Source organism: Phyllobates terribilis, unplaced genomic scaffold, assembly GCF_046119375.1.
Source record: "Phyllobates terribilis strain yellow unplaced genomic scaffold, ASM4611937v1 Scaffold_9__5_contigs__length_417890890, whole genome shotgun sequence".
Classification (NCBI taxonomy): domain Eukaryota; kingdom Metazoa; phylum Chordata; class Amphibia; order Anura; family Dendrobatidae; genus Phyllobates; species Phyllobates terribilis.
Window position 1 is genome coordinate 144,215,697 of NW_027362769.1, and position 20,072 is coordinate 144,235,768.

The 20,072-nt window shown below is 40.2% G+C and overlaps 1 protein-coding gene across 3 annotated transcripts in view; it reads right to left on the minus strand.

Annotated features, from left to right (window-relative positions):
- GPD2 (glycerol-3-phosphate dehydrogenase 2) overlaps window positions 1–20,072 on the minus strand; it is a 310,532-nt gene that overhangs the window by 159,656 nt on the left and 130,804 nt on the right. For all 3 annotated transcript variants that reach the window (XM_073647152.1, XM_073647151.1, XM_073647153.1), the window contains exons 9-11: window positions 18,778–18,971; window positions 3,514–3,648; window positions 1,514–1,689 (exon numbers count right to left, since the gene is read on the minus strand). In XM_073647152.1, coding sequence (XP_073503253.1) covers window positions 1,514–1,689; window positions 3,514–3,648; window positions 18,778–18,971 — 505 coding nt within the window. The remainder of the gene's footprint in view (window positions 1–1,513; window positions 1,690–3,513; window positions 3,649–18,777; window positions 18,972–20,072) is intronic.

Below are 20,072 nucleotides of genomic sequence, written 5' to 3' on the forward strand. Positions count from 1 at the left end.
TGATGGTTTTTGCAACTGCACTTGGGGACACTTTCAAAGTTTACCCAATTTTTCGGACTGACTGACCTTCATTTCTTAAAGTAATGATGGCCACTCGTTTTTCTTTACTTAGCTGCTTTTTTCTTGCCATAATACAAATTCTAACAGTCTATTCAGTAGGACTATCAGCTGTGTATCCACTTGCCTTCTGCACAACACAACTGATGGTCCCAACCCCATTTATAAGGCAAGAAATCCCACTTATTAAACTTGTGAAGTGAAAACCATTTAAGGTGACTACCTCTTGAAGCTCATCAAGAGAATGCCAAGAGTGTGCAAAGCAGTCATCAAAGCAAAAGGTGGCTACTTTAAAGAAACTAGAATATAAGACATATTTTCAGTTGTTTCACACTTTTTTGTTAAGTATATAATTCCACATGTGTTAATTCATAGTTTTGATGCCTTCAGTGTGAATGTACAATTTTCATAGTCATGAAAATACAGAAAAATATTTAAATGAGAAGGTGTGTCCAAACTTTTGGTCTGTACTGTAAATCACATACTTGTGGTCCCGGGACCGACCACTCTCGCAGCTTGCATGATAAAATCCCAACAGCGTGCGGTGCGCACATAAAGTGACTATAAACTTTCATCACAAGCCTGGACAACCCGTTTTAATGCTTAAAAGGGTGGTGTCTCAAGCTAGCTCATAATAGGGAAAAGTTACAGCCAGATGGGTGGTCCAAAATGGACATCCAGTACCAAAAATTAATGAGACCTAGTTTGCACATACGTGTTGCATATTAGGGAAGGGTGTGAAAAGTGGCACTTGGCACAATTCTATAGAACATGAAATCACTATTGAAAGATTATAGCGTGTGCTGCACAATTATAGGTAAGAAGTGAGGCCCGGATGATCGGTAATCTTTTGTTTGGAAGAATTTTTTTTCCAAAGAAAAGTATAACCGAAATTGCTTTATTGTTCATATTTACTTTAGGTTTTTAAGATGGATGTATTTTTTTTTAATGCAGTTAAATAATAAAATAATACCTTACTGATTCCACGTCCTGCTCCAATGTTGCCCAGGTTCCCCATGTTGCTCACCACTGTGATCAGTGATTGCCTGCAGGGGTCACATTCTGTCCGAACTAATCAGGAAGTATGGAGAGTTGGTGCAGAAGGAACGAGGAATAGGCAAAGGTGAGTATTATTTATTTTATTATTTTATCTTCTGTGACTGGACAAGCCCTTTAAGTAGAGGCCAGCTGGAAGTGAGTGTGGACAAAGGTTCAGACCACACAGAGTTAGATTGTAGTCTGTAACTAAGGAACATATACACATGCTTTTTCTTTTTAATGGATGGGAGAAATGGTGCCAAGATAGGCATATCCTTCAAGGTGGAGCTACCCTTTATCAGTGGTATCATTGGACTTCGTAATTAAGGCCATTATGCAGAAAGGCCTTGTTGTGCCATAATATTCTGAATACACAGACATCTCGAAAGCAAGAAATAATCAGGTAAAGACAATTTACCTCGCTCTCTAATCCATAGTCCTGGACAAGACGAATGTAAAGCGTAGGAGCCCAGTCTTTCCCACCCTCAAGAAAGAGGCCAACAGTTCTGCAGGGCCCAGCTTTCAGGTTATGTGCTTTAATTGCTGCATTCAGGGTGTCCTCGGCCATGGAGCGATATGTCGTCCACTTTCCACCTAAGAGGATGTACCATATAGAGATTAAAGCAGATCCGTCACCAATACAAACTGCATAAATTATTATTATTAGATGTCTTAGGTCTGATGGGGCTGGTGTACTTATTTAGAAAACTAATATCAGAATGGCTGTAAAAATCTGATATTCAATTAGCATTTTAGTCATTCAAATATATCAAATTTCTGCCCACCCACCTAACTGACTAACAGCCACAGCTTGTACTGAGCAGGAAGGAGGGACACTGAGGAGCTCTTAATCAGGTTAGATGGGCAGATATTGAGGGAAAACTTAGAAATGGGATCTGACAGTCTTTCTGACATGGATTTTCACAGTGAGTGCACCAGCCTCATCAGGCCTAGGAGATCTAGCTAATAATGTCTGCAGTTTTTATTGTGAAAATCTACTGATGGATCCGTTTAAGTCCTCCAAAGTTAGTTAGTGACAGAATATCCTTAGTAGGCACTGGATACATATCATTAGACTGTAAATACTAGCAGGGGAGGGTAGTCACATTCTAGTCTGAAAATCTTTAAAGGGAACCTGTCACCAGGTTTGACTGGTATGAGATACAGCAGCACCTTTCAGGCCTCATATACAGCATTCTTGAATGCTGTGTATAAGCCCCCAACCCGATCTACCAGACAAGAGCTTTTATTATACTCACCTAGGGGGGCAGTCCAGTCCAAGGGGTGTCACTTGTCTTGGTCTGGCGCCTCCCTTCTTTTGATGCCGGCCTCCTTCTTGCTTTGTGTGGCTGACGCATCCCTACGTCATCCACACAGTCTCCCCGGCATCGCGCTACAGTGTGCCGGCATCCATCTCAGCCCTGACGAGAGCAGAGCAAAGTACTGCAGTGCACATGCGCCGGGAAAGGTCAGAGAGACCAGGCGCATGTGCACTGCAATACTTTACTGTGCCCTCGTCCGGGCTGAGATGGACGCCGGCGCACTGTAGCGCGATGCCGGGGAGACTGTGTGGATGACGTAGGGATGCGTCAGCCACACAAAGCAAGAAGGAGGCCGGCATCAAAAGAAGGGAGGCGCCAGACCAGAACCAGCTATGCCCCTCGGACCGGACCACCCCCCAGGTGACTATAATAAAAGCTCTTTTTCTTGTCTTGCAGGTTGGATCGGGGGCTTATATACAACATTATAGAAAGCTGAATATCAGGGCTGAAAGGTGGTGGCCATGTCTCATATCGACCAAACCTGGTGACAGGTTCCCTTTAACACCGTATTGTGCTTATAGAGCTGTAGGTACAGGATGCCAAAAAAAAGGTCTGAGTCTGACAAATATCTAGACCCAAATTAAAACATAAATGTAAACATTCAAAATAATAATGAATGATCATTTAGATAAAATCCGGTAGATGAAAAAAATAGTCACAATAACATTACAAAAGAACCAGCAAATGTTGCATCTTTTTTCAGAGGACCATCTAATGTATATTGGGACCTCCCGACTCCCCCCGAAAGATTATTGTAAGCACCTTACATGGATTTGGACTCTAAGGCCACGGCCCCACTATCAGTATTGGGTCAGTATTCGGTCAGTATTTTTTCTCAGGAGTGGGAGCCAAAACCAGGTGAGGAACAATCAGAGAAAAGGTATAATAGAAACAAGTCACCAATTCTGCATTTATCACCTACTCCTGGTGTTGTCTCCCACTCCTGAGAAAAAATAATGACCGAATACTGATAGTGGGGCCGTGGCCTTAATGAAACACTCATCAATGAAAAAAACAAATAAAAAAAATAAATAAAATAAAATACAAGTCCCTCAGTTTAGTCATAAGATACTAAGATCTAGGAAGACCGTGTTACCTGCTATGGTGACGAGACCGCTCTCACTAACATCAACGACATGATTACGAGATATGGACTGGGTGTCTGTAGAGTTGGGATTTGTGACCAGAGGACGTATGCCGCTCCAGGCAGCGAGAACATCGCCCCTGCGAACTGTGAACAAAAACACAGGCAGGTTACACTAAACCTCAACCTAAATGCAACCAGATAAATAAGCTGTAGGAAATAAAGAAAAAAAAGTAGTTTAGATCAATGCTTTCTGCCATCAAACTATAAAGTAATAGGTTTAACTAATTAAAAAAAAAAAAATTTGCAATTGTTTGCACATTTTTGTTTTTTTAAGGGTTAAACTTTTTTAAAGTTGGATTTTTGTTCTAATCGGATTAAAATATGGACACAGAACTAGAATGTCACCCCATGACAAAGCCATCAACATTTCAACGTATTTTGCTTGGTAAGTTCATAAAAGTATTACAAAGTGATGCAAATAAAGCAATGTTCTAAAACTAAAAAAAAACGTTGAATGAAACTCGCAAAAACACTGATTCTTGACATGATTATAAAATTATGCAGAATCAAATTTCATGGAAAATTCTAAGAAAATTGATGTAAAGCAGTTATCTAGGATTCTCCTGTCCCCGTAATGAGGCTCATCTGGCTCAGTAAATGTGCACCATTTTTTATGCATTTATTTATTTTTTGCCACTGGTAGTTTTGATTGGTTACACTTATTTTTCTCCAATCACTAATTTTATGTTGAGCGAATTATCCAGCTGGTTAGTCCCCTTTAGAAAGGAGCATCAGTGGGCATGCTAGATCTGCACTCGAGTCATTCCCTATGGTGCTGCTGAGAGCTGCGCTCAGCAGTTCCGGTTTTCTAGCAGCCCCATAGAAAGTGAATGGAGGGGATCTGACCTGTCGAGCCATTTTCTAAGGAGAATAAAATGTCTCTGTTGGGGATAAAAATTCCCTGTTCTGCAGATTGGTGTGGGTCTTAGCAGTCAAATCCCCATCGATCAATAAGTTATACTTGGGATAAGTGATAACTTGTTTTCACTTGACAACCCATTTAATTTGAATAAGTTTATCTTCATAACCGATTCTGATTAAAGGAGTCTGGTCATATGCAGTTATAGTCTATAGAAGTTGGACAACTCTGGTCCTCAAGAGCCACCAACAGGTCATGTTTTCAGGATTTCCTTCATATTGTCCAGGTGATGCCCAGGTGATCATTGCATCACCTGGACAGGCAAGAACTTCATCACCTGTACAATACTAAGGAAATCCTGAAAACATGATCTGTTGGTGGCTCTTGAGGTCCGGAGTTGGGAAACACTAGATGGGAAGCCCCCACCAATAAACCCTTTGACCATTGTTTTACACCAAATGGTTGACAGTGGCCAAATAGGGTAGAACAAAGAGAATGCGTTTGACCCAATCTCTTCTTTTCTCCTTCCCCAGCCGTTATTGGACATTTTCTGGATATTATGGGGTCATGGATCCCCCCTTACTCCTGATAAATAGGTTCAACTTATCAAAACATCTGACACATTTTATGGTTACATTATAATTTTCTGTGGATTAAATCCCTCTTAATGCTGGCACACAGGGCAAAAGGCTGACTTGGAATCCTTGGCATTACTCAGTATAACAATTTTTATTGTTTCACATTATTATTATTATTATTATTATTATTATTATTATTATTAACAAACAACTTTATCCCTAAGCCATGGAGAATCTGTATGATGCAAGATTGGATTCTTTCCCTCATGTCCAATCTTATAGTTACTGTTAAGTGATCTATGTGAAATCTATCCTAAAATCTTATCATCAATTAGAAGAATAAAGACGTTCATGTTACATATAAAATATTTTTGGCCCCAGGCAGTATGTGATATTTTTGTACTATTGGAAAAAGGCAGGAAACATGTCTCCCGTCATTTGGTAAAATATCCTATATTATGAAGGTAACTTGAGGCAAATCAGAAGTTCACAGGAAGATTTCTTGGTGTATCTGCCTCTACCAATTATCATTGACAAAGTATAACTCTGACCCTTACACTTGACCACATGGATCAACAGGGTGATAGGGTTCCCTACAATGCCAAGTCCACGAAGACGATACACAAATATTTTTTTTCTTAATGTACAGTATAATAAATGAGTGTAACATAAATACAAATCTAGAAAAAAAATCCTATATTTTTTTAATAACAGAGGATAACATCCTCACTAGCAGGTGTAAATGGCTATTACTATTATGAGATGGCTATCATCTTGTCATCTTCATAACACGTTGGTTGGTATTGGAAGAACAAAAAAAAATTTATCACTAACTTCCTCCCCTTCCAAGGATTTACTCCAGAAAGTTCTTAGCCATGGCATCAGAAGCAAATTTGCACCAAATTCTGAGTATATTGTTGATCATATATTGCTAATCCTTGGAGCCCCCCATGGCAATGCATCCTTGGTCAACCGCTGGTCTTTGGGCAACCAGCGTCCTGAGATGATGAGTTTTGGTGTTGATTGATCCAGGAAAGAGTTGGTAGGGGGATCACCAAGGTAGATGCGTTTAGTGGGTTTCTTTTTTTTTTTTTTGGTTTGTTTTAATCTTGAGTCAAGTTCTTTTTTGTTTATTTAGTTTGGATTGGTGTTATTATTTTGGAAATTGTGGATTTTGCTGGGGACTGAAGGGTATTCCGAAGCAAAATCGGCATCAAGTTTTTTCTGGTGTTGATCCAGAGAAGTGTTGGTAGGGCATCATCAAGGTAGATGCATTTAGTGGGTTTCTTTTTCTTTTTTCAAAATCGGCATCAAGTTGTTATTTTTTTTGTAAAATCCACAAGAACTTTGAAAATTGGCAGCAAATCCATAATGTAAATTGAAGTGTCGTAGATTTAAAAACCCCGCACATTTCTAGAAGGATAATCAACAACACCGGCATTCTAACAAAAGTATCTGCAATATAATCCAAAAGGACCACCCTGATACTTATCAATTAGAAAAATGATTTATTTATTTTTTTATTTGTCCCCAGTGAGAACAGTCAGGGGTACAGGCAGGGGCCATCTTCCAGCATCCAGTTAAACTAGCCTAAATGAAGTGCTAATCACAGAAATAAAATAGCATATTACATTTATAAACTAATGGAAGTGGAAATAGCTGCTTATGAGACATTATAATTAAACAGCTGGAACATATCCAAGCCTGTGTAAGTCGATAACCTTGGCACGGTGTCTGGCAGGGGAAAGGCAGGTCTGTGCGGAGTTGATATGGCTAGCGTGGTTGTTCATTCAATAACAGGCAATCTATAAACACAGCTAATTGCATAAGTGAAAAACAGCATGCGACTATGGCGGGCATTCGACTGACGAGCGGGGAGGAAAAATAGTATGCGTCCAATGCCAGGCTCTACACAATGATCCACGCTGCAGCAGATACCCGGCCAGGAACGTAATAAATCAGACCAAATGACCCTTATAATGTTTGTTAATTCGGAGGTATGAACTTCCCTCCCCCACTGACATTTCCACAGTAGATTAAATCAGAAACCTTTCTTTAGTTACACGTCTGACTGTGAAAGTCTGTGTGACGTGTAGATACTTTTCATTTTCATTTTTCTCGAGGTCAGTTTGTTCAGTTTGTTTTCACAGACGTAACATCGCGCGGCACGTAGACAAAGAGGAAGAGATAGTCAATGTGACTTTTTTTTCCTAACAATGAGGTTCATGTATCAATATATAGCTTTCAAAATAAATAACGTCTTAATCAATGTAGTCCAGGGGAGAACTGGAGTGTGCTTGGTACCTAGGAATAAAGGTCAGAGGCTCCTTATTAACCACTATAGAAGGAGCAGTCGCCGTCTGGCCCTGAAGGAGCATAACGACCCCTCCGACACATAAGAAGGCACTTGTATGGGAAATCGCACATGGTATTTGGGGTTCTGTTAAGAGTTTTTGCATTGAGATCCAGGAACTTCACCTCTACATAAGGTTTAAGTTAAAAAAAAATTATCAGAAGCTAAGTTTTTTTTCAAGGTCTTTTAAGGTTTAGTTTTTGTTTTTTCTTGGTTTTGTTTTTTCCTTCCCCTTTTCCAAGAGCCATAACTTTTTTTTTTTTTGTCATCTTCCAATCGACATTGCCATATGAGGGCTTGTTTTTTGCAGGACGAGTTTTCATTCATTCATGCTCTTCAAAAAGCACCATACATCATCGCGAAACGCGTGTTGAGGCAGCAATTTGCCTGCTTCCATCAGCTGTCACATCCCTACATCTGTTGGTAAGGTTGATACTCTTAATAAACCTGTGATGGCACTGTCCCATGACATTAGTATTTTATCTGTATTCATACCAAACCAACTCTCTGTCTACCTGCACTGCACTTTAGGTGGATGGAGTTTTGTAGGACATGTTTTTTTACAGCTTTAGGCCCCTTCACTGCCTCTTGTCGTTGTATCTCTATTACCCTCATTTTAGTATACTTGCATGTCTCTAATTGTATTTATATTCAATAAATGCCTTTATGTATCAGTTTAACTTCTGTTTCTCCTTGCTTTCCAGTACTATTTGCGTGTAGGAAACTGAAGACATATAGAAGAATATACAGTAGGAAGTCATTTACATATTCTTTACAACTAATCAACCCCAGAAAAACAGGGAATTCAAAGTATTTCATCTAAAATATAGACAGGAATGATTATTCTGACAGGTCAAAAGTTCTAGTTATAGGAAACAGACATACAACAATATATTATAACCTCTACAATAAAAGATATTCCAGAATGTGAAGATGATTGCAAGTGTCCGACATACCAATAGTCGTATTACATCAGCATGGTATATCTTATAGCATTAAGACCAGTCATGAGAGAATTGCAAGGAGTAAACTGAATGTGTGCTCACTACAATCACAGGAGACCATTATGCCAGATAACAGCCAACTCTTCTGGAGGTGCAGGAGGTTTCCCGGACATCCCATGAGAGTGGTCACCAAGGATTATAAATGGTTATTCTACGGTAACACATGCAATGGGGAAAAAAAAAGGTATTTAGTCAGCCACCAATTGTGCAAGTTCTCCCACTTAAAAAGATGAGAGAGGCCTGTAATTGATATCATAGGTAGACCTCAACTATGAGAGACAAAATGAGAAAACAAATCCTGAAAATTACATTGTCTGATTTGGAAAGAATTTTTTTTTTTACATTTTGGCAGAAAATAAGTATTTGGTCAATTAAAAAAAGTTAATCTCAATACTTTGTTATATATCCTTTGTTGGCAATGACAGAGGTCAAACGTTTTCTGTAAGTCTTCACAAGGTTGGCACACACTGTTGCTGGTATGTTGGCCCATTCCTCCATGTAGATCTCCTCTAGAGCAGTGATGTTTTGGGGCTGTCGCTGGGCAACTCCCAACCAAACTCCCTCCAAAGGTTTTCTATAGGGTTTAGATCTGGAGACTGGCTAGGCCACTCCAGGACCTTGAAATGCTTCTTACGAAGCCACTTCTTCGTTGCCCTGGTAGTGTGCTTGGGATCATTGTCATGCTGAAAGACCCAGCCACGTTTCATCTTCAATGCCCTTGCTGATGGAAGGAGGTTTGCACTCAAAATCTCAAGATACATGGCCCCATTCATTCTTTCATGTACACGGATCAGTCGTCCTGGTCCCTTGGCAGAGAAACAGCCCCAAAGCTTGATGTTGCCACCCCCATGCTTCACAGTAGGTATGGTGTTCTTTGGATGCAACTCCGCATTCTTTCTCTTATAAACACGACGAGTTGTGTTTCTACCAATCAGTTCTACTTTGGGTTCATCTGACCATATGACAATCTCCCAATACTCTTCTGGATCATCCAAATGCTCTCTAGCAAACTTCAGACGGGCCCATACATGTAATGGCTTAAGCAGGGGGACACGTCTGGCACTGCAGGATCTGAGTCCCTGGTGTCATAGTGTGTTACTGATGGTAGCCTGTGTAACGTTGGTCCGAGCTCACTGCAGTTCATTCACTAGGCCCCCCCCCCCCCCGTGTGGTTTTGGGATTTTTGCTCACCGCTCTTGAGATCATTTTGATCCCACAGGGTGAGATCTTGTGTGGAGCCCCAGATTGAGGGAGATTATCAGTGGTCTTGTATGCCTTCCATTTTCTAATTATTGCTCCCACAGTTGATTTCTTCACACCAAGCTGCTTGCCTATTGCAGATTCAGTCTTCCCAGCCTGGTGCAAGGCTACAATCTTGTTTCTGGTGTCCTTCGACAGCTCTTTGGTCTTCACCATAGTGGAGTTTGGAGTGTGACTGTTTGAGGTTGTGGACCGGTGTCTTTTATACTGATAACAAGTTCAAACAGGTGCCAGTACTACAGGTAATGAGTGGAGGACAGAGGAGCTTCTTAAAGAAGAAGTTACAGGTCTGTGGGAACCAGAAATCTTGCTTGTTTGTAATTGACCAAATACTTATTTTCCACCAAAATTTGAAAAAAATTTCTTTCCAAATCAGACAATGTGATTTTCAGGATTTGTTTTCTCATTTTGTATCTCATAGTTGAGGTCTACTTATGATGTCAATTACAAGCCTCTCTCATCTTTTTAAGAGGGAGAACTTGCACAATTGGTGGCTGACGAAATACTTTTTTCCCCACTGTACTCTTCAGGCCGATTTGTCACATCTGACTTTCACAGTCCTTGTACAGGGTGCAATGTCTGGACCTGATGTGGGTCTACTGAGCTCAATAGCCTTTTGGATTCCATTGTGATTGTGGCGTATCGGGTCAAGGGGACACCGGTGAGTCCAGACATTGCTGTCTGTACACGGACCATGAATGCCAGAATTGTGAAACCAGTTACAGGGTAACTGTGTCCGTGGTACCTTTTTGCTGCAGTTTTCCCCAAATTGTGGCAAAATCGCTGTGTTTTTGCAGCAATTTTGTAAAATTGGAGCGACAAGTGCACAGCAGATGTAATCTATGAGTCCACTTTAAGGCAATGATCACACGTTCAGTATTTGATCAGTATTTTACATCAGTATTTGTAAGCCAAAATCAGGAGAGGAACAAATCAGAGGAAAAGTATAATAGAAACACGTCATCACTTCGGCATTTTTAACCCACTCCTGGTTTTCGCTTACAAATACGGATGTAAAATACTGATCAAAATACTGAACGTGTGAAACATACAGAGATTAGCAAAATTAATTTTGAGCAGAATCGCTTTAATGGGATGGCAATTTAAATTCGATCCAATGTAAATTCAGTCAGAATTGAATGTAACCCAATTGTTGTTAAAAGATATTTATTATTCTCCGAGATCTGTCGAAACCTCAAAAGCATAATAAACGGAGGGAAGAGGTAAAATAGATAAAAAAAAAAAACACATTATACTTGCCTGCCTTCTCATGCCCCCTTCTGGACCATGGACTCAGAAAAGTGAGCGCATTGGTCTCAGCTCGAGAACAAAGTAAGACACCTGGGTGGAGAACCAGGGAGCAGAACGGCAGAGAAGTTACGTGAGAGTCTAGGACTGACTCTCAAAATAATTCAGTAAAATGGCAACTGGCTGGTATTTTAATGCATTTGTCCAAAATAAATTGTGAAAATTTAGGATTTGCTAGAATCCAAATTTTTGGAAAATTCATAACTAATTTGAATTGTTACAAAGTGATTCTATGATGCTTGGAAAAAAAAGAAAAAGCATGTCATCTACATAAGACGACATCACTGATATCAATGGACAGGACAGGGGTGTGATGCTCTAGGATAACTGCACAATGTAGCCACGCTAGGATGAGCCATCTCTCCTTCTATAGAAAAGAATGCATCACTAGTCATTGCACGTGACAAGGGGAAGGGGGGCATTTAGAAGTTTTGGATCAATTACATCACCTTTAGATGAAGGTTGGTGGTGACCATAGCATCCAAAATGACAGCATCCCTGACTGTAGGGCAATTATACGCTGCTGGAGGCTGCATTACTGGGATAATGGCGTCATTACAGCATGGATTATACAGTTTCCCTTGTTTTAATTTAATAATCATATATATGCTTAAAGCAAGATATATACAACCCAGAAGGGGTAATTGAATGGTGGATCTCCCAAAAAACATCTCAAGGGATCAGTATGAAAAAAAAAAATCATCACTGAATTTTTGGGGGTGGTCCTGGTGGTTTTGAGTGCTATAGACCCAATGTGACCAGTTATATAATTGGGAAAAGCAATTTATTCCACATAAATGCAGTGTCTGATGATGGTCACTGCTCAGGCTAGAAGAAGCAGGTCTTAGTAGACTCCCTCAAAATTCCCTAATATGTCATCATGGCGATCCACTGCTTGGGACCGCTCTATACGAGTCAGACCAAGGAGAAGCTCTTTAAGAAAAGGCCCTGCCCTGGCAAAATTGAGCATCATTTATTACATGGTTAGCATGAAGGTTACATATTAGCATCATTTGTCTAAGCTTTTTTAGCTCCTTTTCCCAATTTTTGTATTATTACCAACTATGCCCTGGTTAGATCCCTTATGCCCATCCCATGTTGCTCCGGTGGTCCCTATTGTTTGTCTTTTTTCCCACCAAGGTCAACGATTGATCACAGTGGTCAAAAGTGTGTCATCGCTGCAAGGAATTAAAGTGCAACCATTGATTTTTATATAAAAAAAAAAAATACATAAATCAATATTACAGATGAAATTAAGAATCTTTGTAATGTATCTTATCAGAGAAGTCTGCTTCTTTGTCCTCGTGACAGATGATGATCCGGAGTGCACTCTATAAGGCAGGGGGAGAGATGCAGGTAGAGAAGGGTGGAACCCTTAACAGTAGATAAATCATATTCTCCGCACACTCTTGGATGACGCAAATAAAACTTCTTGATTGTGATACACGGTTTCCACAATAGATGAACATACCGGTTTATATATTCTTTCTTTTATGCAGGCAACAAAAAGCTAATAACGTTTCGACTCTCCAGAGCTTTTTCTACCTAGTCGCAGCACAAGACAGTGAAAAAGACTCTGGAGAGTCTAAACGTTATTTGTTTTTGGTCACATGCATAAAAGAAAAAATATATATATACCGATATGTTCATCTATTGTGGAAACAGGGTCTCACAATAAATTTTATTTGCATCCATCCAAGAGCTTTGGGAAGAATATGATTCATCTTTCTCCTCTATTTCATAGTGAATAATCTCAATTCAAGGGTAAAATCTTCATTTGATAAATATAGATTTCCCATCACTGAGATAGGAGATAACAGTTGGTGCTCATAAAGTTCTATGGAGAGGGGAGAAGAGAGGGGCAGACACAGACATTCTCCTGCAAGTTCTCCTGAACAAAAGTTACACTTTAAAGGGAAACTGATAGGACCACCAGCGTATAGTGCTGGAGGGGGTTTTAAAAGCTGAATTTTTTAATTTTTTTTATAAACTTTCCTGTATTCAGCCAATTTTTGTTAGAGACCCACCCCCCTCCGTCCCCACTCTTTAAACATGAACCAGCTTTCCACTGGAAAACAATCCTTCCCTCAGTCATATTGATGTGATTTGCATTTGCCCGCATTTCTAAAAAAAAAAATTTGAAAGCCCTTGTAAAATAAGGAAAGAAAAAAAAAATCCCCAGCACCCACCCACCTCCAGATCTGCATTTGATGCCGCACATTTAGATCACTGCCTTTATAACAGTTTCCTCTTTCCAGGATTTCTCTGTACCACTGACCTACATTTAGCAAACCTAAAAATAAAATTATAACTCCAGCAAGCGGAAAAAAAACGCAAAACTTCTAAATATCACAGACATAAAATAACATCAGAAAGTCTTGATGATATCATCTAAAATGATACACATATCAGCACAGTAAGGAAAGATTGTCTCGCGATGCCCCAGAACGTCTTGCGTTTTTAAAGGCACCAAGAAATACACACCGTGATAAATACAGAACATTCTTCTACGTGTCAAGTGAATGTGGAAAACAGAAGTATAGTAAAGTCCTGTGTAACACAGTGGGTGGCAACTATCATACAAAAAAATAGTATCCATAATCCTAAATCGCTTGTAAGAAAGATAAAGAAACAAACAATCCAGACAAAACTGATAGACCTTGTTATGTTTATTGTGGGAGGTCTGCAGGGGCGGAGCCTTTGTGTCATGCTCCGCCCCTCAGGACCAGCACATAGTGTATCAGTTTTGCTTGAAGCTTTCCAAAGCAGGCAACTCCTTAAAAAGTGAATTTGTCAGCAGGTTTTTTCTATTTAATCTGACAGCAGCATAATATAGAGCAGGAGAGCCTGATTCCAGAGATGTGGCATTTATTAGGCTGTGTGCTGTAGTTTCAATACAATCAGTGTTTTAACAGCAGGAAATTATCACTGCTGGACTAGGTCTCACGTGCACAGCAGTCCAGCTAATCTGTGTAACCTCGCCCACAACACTGATTGGTAGCTTGCTGACACTGTACACAGGAAGCTGCCAATCAGGGATGTGGGCGGGGTTATACACAGCCCAGAAGTCTTAGCTCTGCTACATCTACATCAGACAAAACAAGGATTCTATCTGCATCAAGCAGCCCAGAAAGTGACACATCGCTGAAATCAGGGTCTTTGGTCCTATATTATGCTGCTCTCATATTACATAGTAAAAACCTGTGCAAAGATTCCCTTTAAAGGGGTTATACTAAGATTAAAATTTATCACCTACCCACAAGACCCCCTGTAATCTCCCACTCTCACTCTCAGCCCTACAAACTTTAAGGCCATGGTCCCATGTGTGAAAATGCTGCATATTGTACTCTGCATTTTTTATGCAGGAGTCCACACCAATAGTACGGCACATCTGCCCTAATTACTGCGTTTTTGCTGGGTTTCCTCTTTTTTAATATATTTTTCATGCAGACTTGACAGCATTTTTTTAGTGCAGAAATATTAGGATTCTGCTATTAAAACATGGTTGAGGTTTTTTTTACATGAGTTTTTTCAGGCTCCTCATAGTAACCTTCAGAGAAAAAAAACACATAAAAAACCCACAACGTTCAACAACGTCTTTAAACTCACACTGTATAGAAGTTTTCATGAAATCACATCCACTTTGCTCCAACTGTTCAAAGCAGCAGATTTTTCTGCACAAAAAAAAAGAACAAAACAACAATAACAACAACAAAGCCTAAAAAGTGCAGCTTTTATGCTGTGTGAAAAGCAGCACGGTGCCTCCTTGACCGCTGCTCTATTCAAATGGTGGACTCAGGATCTCATTTCCAGTGATCAGTGGAAGTTATAGCAGTAAAATCCACAGCAATCAGCAACTTATCACCTACCTGCAAATAAGTATCAACCCTGGAGATTTGCTACAATGTATCAGTGAAATTAAAATTTGAGTGTAGTTCGAACTGTCCAGTCGCAGATACTTATAGCAGAGGCTGCTTTGAATCTACAGCCACTAGTGATCCGACCAGTTTCAGAGCAGCACTTACAAGCTGCATAGGAACAGCTTGCAAGCATGCACTCCTTGCCTTGAAAAGATGCCCTCTCTAAACTATAGTATTAAAAATCCCTACATCCTTAACAACGGAGAGGTTTTTAATAAGAGGTAAATTGCAAAGTTGATAGTTTTTAAAAGGAATTTGCAATTTTACCAATTTAAAGGGGCCGTCCACTATTAGGACAACCCCTTCTCATACACCCCCCCTGCTTGGCCCCAATAAAAAAAAAAGGTTATACTCGCCACCCGTGCCGGCGCCATTCCAGCGGTGTCGGCACTCGATCTCATGCGTTGTTCTGACATTTGACGCCGGTGCCCAATCAGAGCTGGCATCACTGTCCCCGCTTCCTGTCGAATTGAACATGAAGAGGAAGGCCGGGCTGCGGCTGCTTTCTCACTTCTTCTTCATGTTCAATTCATACGAAGGTGGAGACAGTGACGCCAGCTCTGATTGGGCGTCGACGTCATGTGTCACAACAACCACACGGGAGCCCCGGGGAGAGTGAGTGCCGACACCGTTGGAACAGCTCCAGCACAGGAGGTGAGTATAAGCTTTTTTATTTTATCGGTATGAAAAGGAGCTGTCCAAGTAGTGGACAACCCCTTTAAGAGGAGATAAGCCCTTTATGATAGATATCAATCCCGTTGGTGGGATCTGCATCTACTATATGTTTATGGCATATATTGTGTATGTGCCCTAAGTGTACTCGATGAGGGTAACCCTTTAAGATAATTTTGATCCCAGCCGTTTAACCTCTTGATCATTAGCGACCATGGCCTCTAGGCGGTTGTAATATATAGAAAGAACCCAGCTCACCCTCAACAGGAACGCCAACCTTCCGGAGAAATGAAACAGACGTCTGTTCAGACATAGTAGATAGCAAACAAGGTAAAATTCCAGCTCTACGGTATGCAGAAAAATTTAATAGAAAATCCAAGGGATAAAATTCAAACATCAAATATCATGAACAAAAATCCATGAAAAACAATGTAGATCTACGCGTTTCAGATGAGAAACATCCTTAATCAAGCGGTTGTACAGAGGGAGAAAGCTCCTTCTGTCACTCCACCAGCAACCACTGCAATGAGTGATTTAAAAATACATCACTGTGTCCTCAAGGCCCAAGATACCCTTTGTCCTTAAGGAAAGGAGTTGAAGAACAATATAAAAAAAAAAAAAAAATAGTTTTTCTTCCGCCCACATCCAACACAAATGAAAGACTGCAATGCTCATAAGAAAACAGCTCCGCGCCTTGGAACTCAGCAACGTGGTCAACCAAGTGCACCAAACTCAAACCCATGGCTGTGGATGGATATAGTTGGTGTAATCGACTATATGACGGCTTCCACCGCAGGGGTGCGCAGTGCACAACAGGAGAAAGGTACTTTGGCCAAAAATAGAATGTAATGAAAGATTGCTGTCACCTTAAAGGATACAGATTAAATGACAAATTGCTGTCATAAAGAACACATTGAATAATTGCTCGCTTCTTATTCACCACTTCACCAGAGAAGATGCGCGATACTTTTTTTTTGCCTGTGTTTGCATTTGCTAAGTGTGAATAATATACCGAGCACATTTTTGCAGAAAAGTAAACTCATTATGCTAATCACATAAATTAGCAGCGCCCTTCTCAGCGCAGCCTGCACATTTCATGCAGCTTTCCGAAACTTAACAACTATGTAGGGAAGTAATAAAAATATGTAAAATGCCGTGCAAAAGTATCAATCTGTAACAGCGTCTTAAAGGAAGACTAAAACTAGGAATAAATGATAAATGTAAACGGTAGATAATAATCTCGCCTCTAAAGTCTGTTAGGTCTGTAGCATTTTCTACATGATCCTGAAGAGGTCAGTCTTGCAGAAAACCTGCAGGGAACACAGGGGTTAATCTCCATTTCCAGCTGTGTAATGAAGAAGAGGGCGGTGTTTAATTAAAGGGGTGGGGCTAACAACCTTCTCCTCCTACTGCAGGCAAGAGCAGAGGGGGGAGGCTCCTGCTGCAGCCAGTTGTCAGATAGGACGGGGAGTCGGAGGACATATTGGAGGGTTCCCCCTGGCAAGGTTGAACTTCTAGAACACAGAGTGGATTTATTTCTAAATTTCTCAGTTTTAATCCATATATGACACAAAGTAGGATCAAGGAGGAAGTGATGAGATCTTTTTTTGCCATCTCCTATTTTTTATCGATACTTTTAAAGGGAATCTGTCAACAGGTTTTTGCTATGTAATCTGACAGAACCGTGAGGTAGGGTCAGAGACCCTGATTCCAGCGATGTATCACTTACTTTACTGGGTGCAGCAGTTATGATCCAGTCACAGTTTTCTCTGCTGCAGATCTCAGTTTAGAGTGTGTATAACACCGCCCACACCACAGCTTTCTGTGTACACCGTATACTGACAGAGAGCTGCTAATCAGTGCTGGGGTTGGACTACCCTGCATGTGCCTAGTTGTCTTGTAGTGATAATCTCCTGCTGATAAAATGCTTATTGTATTGAAACAGCAAAACACAGCCTAGTAAGTGATAAATCGCTGCAATCAAGGTCTCTGCTCCTACATTATGCTGCTCTCAGATTACATAACAAAGTCCTGCTGACAGATTCCCTTAAAGTATATTTATTACTATAAAGAAAAAGAAAATTAAACAATTTCTCCTTATACAGCTGTAGATGTAGACATGGTTTTAATTAGGTTTATTTCCAACCCTATTAAAATATACTGTATATTTTCACTTCCCCTGCTGTCGGATGCTTGGCTGAGCACAGGACAAACTGATGTCTCCGAACTTCTACTTCCTACTGTATAACTGCAGCCGCATCCCCCTCCTCATTGTCTACTGTATAATTCTAGATATTGTGTGGGTCTGAAGTAGTTTCCTGGACATCTACAGAGTCTGCAGGGAGTAAGGGGCGTCCTACAATCTGATGGAAGGAAAAGAAAATTCTACTTCCCCCCCCCCCCAAAAAAAAAATATAGGGCAAAGCTTTACTTATCCACATGTAAAACTTAGCTTATAACAGTAGAGGTAAGAAATGGAGGGAATTCTTGATATAGTTTCCATATTTATATCTCATCATTCTAATAGTCAATACGAAGATGGATTTTAGGAAAACTACATGCATACAGAATGGGCAGGGAAGAAAACCAAAGCATAATTTTTTTTCTCCTATATGCATTTGCTCGGTTGTATTACCTCCAGCTATGGTGAAGTTACAATTATATCCAAAACTAATTAGGATAATAATAAAAAAATAATAAAATAAAAAATAAATACAAAATAATTTTCTAGGACTGCGAGTTCCCTCCATCCTCAATATTTTATCTAAATGTCAGAGTATTAGGCAATATGTTTGAAGAACAATGTTCTCACTCTCAAGAATGAAAAGGAGTCTAAAAAAAAAAATATTACCCGTAGATACCGGTCTGACGCCTCTCATCCAGCCAAACCAGTACTCATACTTTGCACTGACGAGGGGCAGTACCCCGAAACACAGTGTCTGCAAATTGAGTTTCTGGTTCTGGCTTTTATCCTAAGTCATGTGACAAGGCTCGTTAAAGGGTCACTATTGACTTTTAGGATTGCTACTTCCTGTAGGTGGCACTAGAGTTCTGGTCCTCTTCCTCTCTGAAGAGACAATTTGCATATTTCCCAGAGGACCATTGCAGCTTTAAAAGTCTCCTCACCTAACGTGCTTAACATGTCACTTATCGCAAGGAGAAATATTACTCCTAGATAAGGAGTCTAAAGAAACTAAAAAAGAAAACCCAAGATGCAGTAATAAAGGCAGGACTGGTAAAGGACTGCAGTATGGCTTACCTTCCACATCACTGCTAAGGTAGTTACGGACTTCAGTCAATATGAAATTAATGTCTTCTTCTGTGGGAATTGGGTGGTGGGTGATCTCTGTTGGAGTGTCAGTGGTTCCAGCAATGGTCATCTTCTCCCATGGCAGGAAGAAAATAACTCTACCATCACTGGTGGCGGGATCCAGCAGTCCCATATTATCAGGGCTACAAGAGATATGAACCAATATCAGTTAAGAGAGAATTGTCATGTGGAAAAAGTAAAAAAAGACACATTGAATACCAGATACCAATGATCAAAAGAATTTAAAAACTCTTTTGTCTGATTACTAGGTTCATACAGCCAAATCAGTTCTTTTGCTTTGCACTGAGGAGGGTCAACATCCCGAAACAAGTATCTGCAAATTGAGCTTCTGGTTTGGCTTTTATCTAAGTCATGTGGCAAGGCTCGTTATAGGGTCGATATTGACTTTTAGGATTTCTACTTCCAATAGGTGGCGCTAGAGTTCAAGTCCTCTTCCTCTCTGAAGAGGCAATATGTATATGTTCACGATGGATATCACAGATCCAGTATGGCATAGTATGTCATGAAGTGTCAGTATCTGTCGGAAAGATCAGTCATGGTCCATCAGCATATGCATTTTTTATTATTTTTTAATCCCCATTGACTTTGAACCAGAAAATGTCAATACTCAACACTCTGAATGAACAGTAGCACCTATGCACCCACTGCAGGCAGCACGCTCCAGACTGGCTAGCAGGGTGAATGTCCTGTTAGGAAATCTATTCATTAAAAACTTTACCAGGTCAGACGTAACTTTGTTTTCCGAAGATTTTTTATTTCTGGAAGGATCAGAAAATTCTACCAAATAAATTGATCGGAGTACGATGCTGGGAAGTAAAGTTTAACACTGTGACACCAGGGATTAGCTGCAGCAGTCACATGGATATAATTGACTTAATTATTGCAAGGGTGAAAACAGAGACCGGCTGTAACCACCAGCGATGACGCTGGAGCTGTGAGGAATTATACAGACCGCACAGAATTATCGGTTAGATTTTTTTTCAGAAATTTTCTGTCCTTAACCCATTTAAAAAAAAAAAAAAAAAACCTTGGAAAATCTTTTTAAGCTTTTTCCAACATGAAAAACAAGTACAGTATGTCTTATATTGGGTACGAGTGTATGGAGCGGGCTCAGGAGCCGAGCCCGCTCCATGCACAGAGAGAGCTGGTTGCGTTATACAGCCGGCACCTGGTCATGACAAAAATATATAAAAGTTTGAATGAGGCTCCTTTTTCCAGTCCAA